Genomic DNA, 11,914 nt, shown 5'->3' on the forward strand with positions numbered 1-11,914 from the left:
GGGAAATAAGGGATGACATTTTATAAAATGGGAGATTTGGTTCTTTTCCTTTATGAGTGCCAAGATAAAGAAAGGAAGAACGATGATACAAATTTTGAGGTTCTCTTTGTTGGTGATGCAAGACCTGCTTGTCCTTTGTGGAAAGATAGTTCTAAGTCAATATATGTAAACACACCAAGTGGTCAATTTGTGAACAAAATTAGCGAGAGTTTATTTTACTTTGTAAAGACTACCTTATTAAAGAAAGTACTGTATTAGGTAAATGCCTGAGAGGGTCATTCTTGAATTTTTCTGCTTTTAATTCTAAATTCACTCACTTACTGGATTTGTATTTATCAAATAATGAATTTATTAAAAATACAAGAATATAAGCTAGAGCTATCAGTTCTGAAGATTTGTAGCTTTGGACATGACCTTGTGGAAATTAACTGAAAATACAAATTGATTTAGCAAATGTGAAAAATTGAAAACATGAGATTAAATGTCTTAACCCCATAAAGTAATTCGAAATGTTCAAGCAATTTGCTGATGCATAGCCATTTCCAGTCATATTTTAAATTTTGCAGATAATCTTTTCATCAGGGAAATGCCTTCTTGGCTCATCAGTTTAATAAACAATTCCAGAAACTCTGGTACTTATNATCTCTACTGCCTGGATTCTCTGCAAAGCTGAATTGGACTTCAGAAGAAGCCAGCTATTCTCAGGACATATCAGGGGTAATACCCTTCCAGGTGATTTTTGAGGCAGGTTTTGTTGCGGTTCTATAAATTACTGATGTCATGATTCTTATTTTTCTACAAATCTAATAATAGGAAAGAAAATCACAGGGGCGCCTGGGTGGCTCAGTCGGTTAAGCGTCCAACTTTGGCTCAGGTCATGATCTCACGGTTCATGGGTTTGAGCCCCAGGTTGGGCTCTGTGCTGACAGCCAGCTCAGAGCCTGGAGCCTGTTTCGGATTCTGTATCTCCCTCTTTCTCTGACCCTCCCCTTCTCAAGCTGTCTCTCTCTTTCTTTCTCAGAAATAAAACATTAAAAAAAAAAAATAAAAATGTACTTTACTTTTTAAAAAAAAAAAAGGAAAGAAAAGCACAGTTCCAAGTTGAAATGAACTAAGGCATTGGTTCCCAAACTTCTCTGTGCAGATTTTAAAACACCTGGTAGCTTCTAAACTACTGTTATTTATGTCCCACTCCAAGAGGTTGTGATTTAATTGGCCTAGGGTATTGGATTAGTTTGCTCAGGCTGCCTTAAAAAATACTATGGATTGGGTGGTTAAAAAACAGAAAATTATTTCCTCAGACTCTTGGAGTCTAGAAGTTTAAGATTAAGGTACCTAGTCACTGTTTCCTCACATGGTTCCTCTGTGTATATGTGGTGAGAAGGCTCGCTAATGTCTACCACTTCTTATAAGGACACCTGTCCTGTCAGATTAAGGCTCCATGTTTATCTCATTTAACTTTATTTATGTCCTTAAGGTCCTGTCTCCAGATACAGTCACATGGAGGGCTAGGACTTCAATGTGTGAATTTGGGGGGACACAATTTAGTCCACACTGGTGTGGCCTGGGCTTTGAAATATTTTTGAAATCCCAGATGAAAAAAATTCCCAGGTGATTCCTAATGTGCAGGTAAATTTGAGAACCACTGAAATTAAGCCATTATTTGAGTTTAGATCTCCTTAAAGAGAAGAGAAAAATGGATTCCCAGTGTAGATCCTATTGAGATACATTTTTATTAGGTTGACTTAAAGATATTTATTGATTTATTTGTAGCCCAGATTTATGAGAGTGACAGTTGAGTTTTCCATTCCCTTTAACAATTCTCTGATTCCCTGTTCTTTCTTTCCTTTGAATTTGTGGAGACATAAAGAATTTGAATACTTTAAACATTCTCCCAAGAAGCACTTGGGAGTCCTTTCTTCATGTTCGGACAATGATATGCTCCTTCTCAAAGGAAATGGGTGCAGTATTACGAAATAGATATTCCTGGCTGTGCCTTATCTTCTTTAGGAGAATGAAAAGTAAACAGTCTGGAGCAATTAATGGTTAGTCAGGTCTGAAACTATTAACGTCAAGTAGCAATAAAAAAGGTGATTTCAGTGAACCAAGGAAAGCAGTTGTAATAAAGGAGATCATGTGTTTTAGCCAGTCTAAACAATGATAATTCTTATACCTAACATTTATATATATTATTTAAGCCTCCTGACATCTCTGTGAAGTGGGTAGAACAGAGAGTATCACCCAATTTACAGATAGAAGAAAATTGAGATTCAGAGAATTAGATTGGCTTTCCAAGGTCATATGAAAGTTAAGTGACAGGATTAGAATTTGAACCAAAGTCTTGTACTCATGTCAGGTCTGTTTGAATATTTATTCACTCATTGAGAAACTTGTGTTTGTACAAGTTGACCTCACTTTGCTAGATGTTGAAGATACAGCGACCAAAGACATGTTACTTGATTCTAAGGAACTTGGAATCTAAAGCATAAGACAAACAAGAAAACAGATAATTACAATACACTGTAATATGTATTATGATAAAGGTAGGATATATAAAGGAAGAATATCTAACCCAATGGGAAGTGGCCAAGTCTCATCTCCTGATGAGACTGAAAACAGATTATCTGGCTATAGGGAGTTCAGAGACTTGAAAAAATAGGAATTTGTCTTCAGACTGATAAAATTTGTCTTATTGCAAAAGCAGTGTTTCCCTCAGTAAAATCGAAGAGAGCATCTAGAACACAGATAATTTGACTTAATCAAGGTAGCCACTGTTAACATCTTGATGTGCACTTTTTCACATAAGAGTGAGGCATTTCAGTTTCAGGTTTTTAGAATGGTACTGTTCCAAACTATGGCCATGGAAATAGGTGGCTGGAAATGCATGGAGGTAAAGGTCATTGAAGTTGAAGAGGTCAGGAAATTATGTCTAAATTGTTGCTTAGACAGGCCCCCTACTTGGATGTGGAAGTCAACTCAGGTGATAGCATGTCTTTAAAGTGCTGGGGGAAACTGATCTTAGTGCCTACAGTCAGCTGGTGAGTGGGGAAGAGTAGTATGACCTCAGAGGAACAAGGATTCCCTGAAAGCAGTTGTTCTATTACATCTCATTGTTTCTGGCACTGTGCAGCTATTTAAAAGATATTTTAATGAAGAAAGTGAGAAGAGGAGATTGTGAACAAGCTAATTATATATACCTCAAATGGGGAGAAGGGTCAGATAGCAAGGTTCATAGCAGAGGCTAGTGAAAGGAGACATCTGTGGAAAAGCTATAATAAATGATCCATTGCTTTGGGCATGTAAAGAGAGCTAATCCTAAGAAATACAAAGAGAGCTTCATTTAGGAGAGATGCATAAGCTCAGATTCAGTCTTTTTTTTTTTTTTTTAGGTTTTTTTTTTAAGTCTTTATTTCATTTTGAGAGACAGAGAGCGAGTGGAGGAGGGGCAGAGAGAGAGGGAGACACAGAATCCAAAGCAGCTCCAGGCTCTGAGCTGTTACCACAGAGTCCGATGTGGGGCTTGAACCCACGGACCGTGAGATCATGATCTGAGCCGAAGTTGAGCACTTAACCAACTGAGCCAGCCAGGTGCCCCATCAGAGTCAGTCTTGTATCTTGCATCTTGGAGTCAATTAGGCTGGTAAGATGTACTTCCAAAAACAATTTGATTTTATAAGATCTTCTTGAAAGCTTTATCCATTTTTGTATTTAGTTTTGCTATTATACTAAAAATGAGAAAATTGGTAGAGATACACATATATACCTATAAGCACATCTTCCTACTTATATTTATCTATCTCTGTTGTTCTATTTAGAGACAGGAAGAGACAGAAGCACTGACTGACTTTCTTCTAAACAGTCATATAGGGCCTGTGACTACATAAGTTCAGTTTGAAAATATAAAACAGCTCTGATATTCTGTGATGTAATTAGATTTGTATTTAAAGGTGAATGCTGGAACATATGATTCAGTAGTGGTTTTTGCTGCCAAGAGGTGGCAGGTTCTAGTTTTTCCTAACAACACTTGAGTAAATTCACTGCTTCTATAGGTATGCCAGGCTGGGGTACTGGGTTTCTAACACCCAATTGTAAAAGGCTGTAAAAGACTTTGTAGATGTACACACATACATATATTCTCTCTCTCTTTCTCTCAGTAATTTATGAGTAGATCTTAAAAGGAGGCATTTGCTTTATGTTAACTATTCTCTGCTGATATGACATTAGGGCACTTTATCTTCTTATTCTGACTTAGGTGCCAGTCTCGTGTATTTCTTTAGCATCTCTTATATAACTAAATCATAAAACTTTCATATTGTCATTTAAATTATTTGTCTTTCCCTTCTACTTAACTGAACTCTTCAAATTCATAGATTGTTTTATTTACCTCTGTAGCTCCAGGTAAATAATAAGCTCTATTAAGTGTTTTGAGTGGATAATTCAGGAGTTTGCATAAGCATTGCCTATCAGGGTCCATAAAAGTAATGATAAATAGGGGTGCCTGGGTGGCTCAGTCGGTTGGGCGTCCCAACTTCAGCTCATTCAGCTCAGGTCATGATCTCATGGTTCGTGGGTTCGAGCCCCATGTCGGGCTCTGTGCTGACAGCTAGCTCAGAGCCTGGAGCCTGCTTCAGATTCTGTGTCTCCCTCTCCCTGACCCTCCCCTGCTCATGCTGTCTCTCTCCCTCTCTCAGAAATAAATAAAAAACATTAACAAATTTTAAAAAAAGTAATGATAGATAACATAATATCCCATTCAGGAAGCTATATGTACAGAAAATGAACTTTCTTGGAGAGATAGCATTGCATAGTGGCATGTAGGCTTTGAAACAAGTTATATCTAGGTTTGAATCCCAGTTCTTAACTAGCCATGTGTGACCTTGGAAAAATCAAACAGCTTATTTAATCTCATTATTTTCATAAATAAAATGGGGGAATTTCCTACTTGCATATAAACTGGTATGTAGCAGGTGTTCAGTAAATGGTACCTCTCATCATTATTAATTGTAGCCCCTCTCTGGTAGCTGCTGAAGGAATTTACACTTACTTGGTTGCCTTACTGCTAGATATAATTAGCCCTTTCTATGATGTACCCTATAATAACCAAGGCTACAGAAGTTTGAAATTGTTCCAAGAAGTTGTTTTGGAAGTGCTAAGTACAGAAAATGCTTTGAAGAGATCGTTGCTTTTCTATTTGAACATTTTATGATAAAACTTTTTAAATGAAGGATATAACTGTGATGTATATGCTGCAGTTATTATTTAATTACCACTGTTTATGTGTATGAATAATCCTAGATCTGTACCCAAAATTTTCTAATAATTCCCATCCATTTTTCTGATAATTTTTTCTAATGATTCTGTAATAATCTAATTTCCCACCCATCGTACAATTCGTGATCTCATTTCCAGTGTAGTTATAAAAAGTATTACAATAACTTATTCTTCTTTCTGTTTCTTCCTCCTTGCATTATGATATTTTGAGGTCTGGGACCATTTTTTTCTTAATATGTGCCTACTACATGGCTCTGTATTTTCTGAGCCACCAGTAGGAACTTACTGATATTTTACTCTATTTTTTCGTCTCATTTTCCTAGACTTCTCCATTTTGTAGAAGACTCCTTCTAACTTTAGTTTTGGGGACATTGTATTAAATATAATGAATCATTATAGGATAGTGGTTAATACTAAAGCTTTGAAGCCAGATCAGGTAACCTCAAGAAAGTTGTTTGACCTCTTTGAGATTGATTTTTTTCATCCACAAGATGTGGGTTATGTGTACCTAGTAGGGCTTTTATGAGAGGTAAATGAGATAATTAATATGAGTAAGATACTTTTGCTTCATTCATGGAATAGAGAAAATCCTCATTAAATTGTAAATTTTATTATATTTATAGGGAGGTATCTGAGTATGTTGGAAAGAGCATGGACAGTTGATGTTAGACGGACTTAAGGTCAAATTCTGGCTTTCTCACTGAACAGCTGAGTAACCTAGGCAAGTTGCTTAACTTCTCTGAGCCTTGTTTAAAAAAACCTACAGAGAAGATAGTAATACTTGCCTCCAGGATTGTTGTGAGGTAATGTAGATACAGCACCTGCAAAATGCTTGCTATATAGTAGGCATTCAACAAGTGATATCTATGATTGTTGCCATATATAATATATACTTTCAGATTATTATTTGATCTTTAAAACAGTTCTGTGAGGGAGAATGATTAACTTTTATCCCTGTTTTGAGGATTAGTAAATGAAGTCCAGAGCAATTAAGTGATTTTGTTTTCATTACATATGTAATTTTTAAATTTTTTTTTATTTAATTTTCTTTTTTTAATTTATTTCTAGGAGAGAGAGAGACAGCGTGAGCAGGGCAGGGTCAGAGAGAGAGGGAGTCACAGACTCTGAAACAGGCTCCAGGCTCTGAGCTGGTAGTCAGCACAGAGCCCGATGCGGGGCTCGAACCCATGAGCCGTGAGATCATGACCTAAGCGAAAGTCGGACGCTTAACTGACTAAGCCACCCGGGCACCCCACATACGTAATTTTTATAGAGCCAGTACTAGAACACAGGTCTTCTGACTTGTGAGCTTTTTGCTTTATAGCTTTTCCTAAAAAATAAAGTTTAGATTAATGGATTGATGTTGATCAAATAGATTCCTTTTAATGTCTGCGAATTTCATTCCACTCTTTTTTTAATGTTTTACTTATTTTTGAGAGAGAGACAGCGTGAGCAGGGGAGGATCAGAGAGAGAGGGAGACACAGAATCCAAAGACAGTCTCCAGGCTTTGAGCTAGCTGTCAGCACAGAGTCCAACACGGAGCTCAAACCTACGAACTGTGAGATCATGACCTGAGCTGAAGTTGGACGCCTAACTGCTTACCTACTGAGGCGCACCTTTCATTCCATTCTTAATAGAGACTGACTCTTACATCAGGATGGTAGAGCTAAGAAAGAGTTAACACTTCTTAGCTCTGGTTTGAACTACTTTTAAATTTGTTCCAAAAAGTTGTTTTGAGATTGTGGGTGTTAGTGTGATCTTTGTTCACATGTATCCTAAAGTTACATTTAACCCAAGGAATGATGGCTGTTAGATTCCCTTTTGTGTCCAGTTCTTAGAACAAAAGACGTTTCCCCTTGTATGTCTGAAAAGCTTTCTAAGGTGAAAGTTACCTTTATAGGAAGAAATATCACAATTTAATTAATTTATGCTCCTGGGTTTGTGTATGTGGTGGAAGTTTTTGTTGTATTGTTACAGGTTGATGAAAAGCCCAGAACTTTGATGACAGATAGTTTGGTGATAAAGAACTTTTTACGTAAAATCATCATGGTACACCCTAAGGTAAGCTGTTCTTTTGCATAGTAATGAGCCAGTTATTTATTTATTTATTTATTTTAATGCCTTTTTTTTTTTTTTGAGAGAGAGAGAGGAGGGGAGGTCCAGAGAGAGATGGAGACACAGAATGTGTCTGATGCAGTGCTCAAACTCATGAACTGTGAGATCATGACCTGGGCCAAAGTTGTACGATCAACCTACTGAGCCACCCAGGTCCCCCAGTAATGATTCTTTTAAATCACATGTTTTCAAGATACCTCTACTATGTAGGACATGGAAGGATATAATTGATCCTGTTTCTTTCTTTTTTTAAATTTTTTAAAAATTTATTTCTGAGAGAGAGAGGTAGAGTGAGCAGAGGGGGTCAGAGAGAGAGGGAGACAAAGAATTCAGAGCAGACTCTAGGCTCGGAGCTAGCTGTCAGCACAGAGCCCGACACAGGGCTCGAACCCACGAACTGTGAGATCAAGACCCGAGCCGAAGTTGGACACTTAACTGACTGAGCCATCCAGGCGCCCCTGATCCTGTTTCTTCTAATGACAATAATTACAATTTTAATATAGAATTGATGTGATTTCTGTGTCCCTAACACAGTGTTGGTATTGGTCATGTGACATAGTTGAGAGCTCTTGGATATAGAGCTTTCTTTGGGTTGTTGTTTTTACTTCCATATTGTCTTATTGTATCAGTTTAGATACTTTTTTGCCTCCTCTGTGCTTCATTTTTCTATTAAACCTGGACAATAAAACTTGCTGATTATCTCCTTTTCCAAAGTGACTATAAGAGCAAATCAGGAAATTTTAACAAAGTACTTCAAACTTTGGAGAGCTATAATTTTATTATTAGCTGTAGTTAGATATGTTTATAGGGATGCACACCATTAAGTATGTTATATAAGTTCTCCCCCTTTTTTTTTCTCTTGCAAGCTTTCTGCTTTTTCTGTCTTTGGCAGGGTTCAGTGCATATTGCATGCCAGTCACGATTCTGAATCCTTTCCACACACTTATTCACTCACCCCATTCAACAGCTCTTGTGAAGTAGGTTTTATCATCATTATTCCCATTTTACAGCTGAGGAAGCTATGGTATAGAGGTTAAATAACTTGCAGAGCCAGGATTTGAAGTCAGGCATTCTGGCTCTAGAGTCCCCTGTTACATAGAAAGAAAAATGTAAATCAAAGGTAGAAAATAATTAGGACAGTGAAGTGAATTGGAGGGAGGACATAAAAGTCAGATGGGGGCAAGGAAAGAAAATGAAAAGAAAAAAAAGCATGGAATGTTCTATGTATGAAAACAATGGAAAGAATGGAGAGAAAAATCAATAGTTCCTTTAAGGGGGAGAAGATACAACATTGGGAGAACAGAGAACAAAAGGTAAGATATTCTGATAATCTGTGACCACTTGGAATTGAAGTGTAGGACTCAATATAAATTGTAGATGCAGAATTTAAGTACAGGCAAATGTTAATTGTGTTGTTTGGGAAAGTGCAAGTGAAAAAAAAAGTGATATAAAGAATATCTTCCCCTTTGGGAATTAAGTATGGAAGTTTTTTAATCTCCATCCTAGTTCATATTAAATCTCACACCCTATTTACCTTGCAGATTAGATTTAATTTCAGTGTAAAGGTGAATGGGATCCTTTCCTTGGAAATCTTTGGGTAAGTCCTTAAATCAATGGCTTAAGTTTATGCCATGGTTTTATAGTTTTTCTTAGTCATTATTGCCCTGTTTCTAGTAGCTTCACAGTTTGACTTCTTGACCCAAAGTTACCTTGAAACTAATTTTCTGAGATCCCCCCATATTTCCTTATTCTATGTTAACTTTAAATGAGTAAGTAGATTCATCCAAACCTTTCATGCCTTTCCCTCTCACTAGAGTGGGTGATCTTAAAAATTACCATTTTCCTCTTGATTAACTGGTTATTGAATTCCAGTAATCTCTGTGGGTGGTGGTGGTCATGGGCCAAAATTTGTATTGGGTAAAGATCGGTTTTAGAATCTCTGAAATATGCCTTAGCTTTGCTTTGCTTTCCAGGACAAAGAATGAACCCACTTTGAACCTGTCGAATGGAATTGCTCTTGTTATAAACTATCAGCATTACGTGAGGTGAAGGGTAAAAGCATTGTTGTCCCTCTCCATGTTTTACTCTCCTGTTAGGAGCATGAATGTGGTAGAAATTGAACAGAGCCTCATTTGTCATTTCTTAGTGCCAGGTATTGGATTCTCTGTAAGAAAAGTGGAAGTAAAATTTTTAAGCTATTTGTATTGAAAACTGTCATTTTTTCTGGCTCCTTGAATATATTCTAATTGACCTGAGGACATGTCCCTTCTCTTTTCCATGTCTTAATTTTTTATATAAATGAAACAAATTTCAATCTTATTTACATGTGAGAAGAGAGGAAGGACTTTAGAAGGTTACTTGAACTTTTGGCTAGAAAGATATTATGAATACAGAGGAATTCTTTGTATGTTATTTTTTGTGCATCAGCATTTTGCATAGGTTTGGAAGTCCTCTCTCCACCTCCACCTCCTTCAGACTACAAAAAAGTCTATCGAGAAGATGGCAAATAAATGGAATAGAACCCTCTGCCTTGCCTTCCTATGCTATCTACATACCAGAGAATCCAAAGTGAACGTGCCTTATAGCAAGAAAAAAACAATTTATGATTAAGTCCAACTAACTTATTCTTTATTGAATAGTTTTTGACTCAATTTGTATAGCCTGAATCAGCACTGATAGTTATAGGATCTTAAGGTTTGAAGAGACTGCTCATGACTTTTTAGTCTGATTTTTTACTCTTAGCCGAAATCACACTTCAGATTAGAATTTTTTTATTCTTTAATATGTGCAGTAAACAAAGTCCCCACCCTTTATCTATCTTTAGTAGTCCTCTACTGTCATACAATCCTTACAGTTAGACAGCTCATTATCGTAGATTTACTGAAAAAGTTTAAGCCTCTGAACCAGTGTTTGTGGACATATATTCTTGGATGACCTGATCAGTTTAAAGAAAGAGGAAAAATGTTCATTAGTATTTTTTCCTATTTAAAAAAGAGCTGTGAGAAAGTAAGCAAATATCAAATTTCACTAGATTCTTTTGGGAGAGTAAGATGACCTAATTTTTTTGATTACTCCTATCAAACAGTAACCTCAGACTCCTTCAGGGGAAGGTGTAGCATGTGTGAGAGCAGATTTAAGTATCAGAAGGCTAGTTTTAGGCTGTTGTGATTCAGGGACTCCTTCACCCCTACCCCCATCATGCTAATCTTTGATTTTGGAAACTTCTGCTCAGAACTATGGAGTAATTTTAGTGGAGGAAATACACTTTAGAGAATATAAAACTGTATAGTGGCAGGGTCGCCTGAGTGGCTCAGTTGGTTAAGCGTCCGACTTCAGCTCAGATCATGATCTCATGGTTAGTGGGTTCAAGCTCCATGTTGTGTTTTGTGCTGACAGCTCAGAGCCTGGAGCCTGCTTCGGATTCTGTGTCTCCCTCTCTCTCTGGCCCCTCACCTGCTCATTCTCTCTCTCTCTCTCTCTCTTTGTCTCTCTCTCTCTCAAAAATAAATAACATTAAAAAAAATTTTTACCTGCATAGTGGCAGCGAAGCAGGAGCCATGATACCATTCCTGAAATGCCAATTTGTCTGCTCTTTCTATCGCTTCTGATTTCTTGAGTGAGACCCAAGTTACTTATTCCAGTAAAACTGACATGGTGGATTATTGAATTATGCATATGCTAGAGATATCCAAAGAATTTTGAATGCCCCTAAAATAATTTCTTAAGTGGCACCTGGCTGGCTCAGCCAGTAGAGCATGTGACTCTTGATCTCAGGGTCCTGGAGTCAAGTCCCACATTGGGTGTGGGGCCTATTTTATTTATTTTTAAAGATTTTATTTTAAGTAAGCTCTACACCCTGTGTGGGGCCCAAACTCACAACCTTGGGATCAAGAGTCACATATTCCACTGAGCCAGCCAGGCATGCCATCATGGAGCCTACTTAAAAAAAAAAAAAAGGAAAGGAAAAAAAATAAAAATAAAGAAAATAACTTCTTAAGAAAGAAAAAAGCTAAATTTATCTTGCCTGTTTTTTGACAGTAAACCAAAATTTGGTGCAGCTGAAATACTCTGCACCCGAATCCATCCTGTGCTAGGACATCCAGTAATGCTTTTCATCCCTGATGACGTGGCTGGCATGGGCTTGTTGGGAGAACTGATACTGACTCCAGCTGCTGCTCTGTGTCCCTGCCCAAAGGTCTTTTCCAACCAGCTGAATAACATTTCTTCAGTTTCCATATCCTTCTAATGACAGACTCCATCAAAATTTTCAACTTTGTTTTGAAAAATGAATTTTTATATGCCAATTCTAGAAAAGCCTTTAGCGTATAAACTCTGTGTCTAGAAGCCAGTATAATTTGTATAAAAACAAAAATCCAGTGTGAAACCAGTCTTGAGAATTTTTCCCAAAATACGGAAAACTATAAAATGTGACATATGTGCCATATTCTTTTTATATAATCCTATGACTGAAGCATGGAATGAATGGTGCAGGCAGGAGAGATGAGGCTGGAAAAGTAGCTAGAGTTA

The 11,914-nt window shown here is 37.1% G+C and overlaps 1 protein-coding gene across 1 annotated transcript in view; it reads left to right on the top strand.

The window, feature by feature from the left end:
* The first annotated feature begins 677 nt into the window (after positions 1–677).
* Positions 678–11,914, top strand: part of TOP6BL (TOP6B like initiator of meiotic double strand breaks) — a 48,374-nt gene continuing 37,137 nt past the window's right edge. Inside the window, exons 1-5 of the mRNA XM_077771406.1 lie at positions 678–732; positions 7,250–7,333; positions 8,929–8,984; positions 9,361–9,432; positions 11,426–11,620. Of these exons, the coding sequence (XP_077627532.1) occupies positions 7,274–7,333; positions 8,929–8,984; positions 9,361–9,432; positions 11,426–11,620 (383 nt within the window). The 5' untranslated portion in view covers positions 678–732; positions 7,250–7,273. The remainder of the gene's footprint in view (positions 733–7,249; positions 7,334–8,928; positions 8,985–9,360; positions 9,433–11,425; positions 11,621–11,914) is intronic.

Source organism: Crocuta crocuta, unplaced genomic scaffold, assembly GCF_008692635.1.
Source record: "Crocuta crocuta isolate KB4526 unplaced genomic scaffold, BGI_CrCroc_1.0 scaffold647, whole genome shotgun sequence".
Lineage (NCBI taxonomy): Eukaryota > Metazoa > Chordata > Mammalia > Carnivora > Hyaenidae > Crocuta > Crocuta crocuta.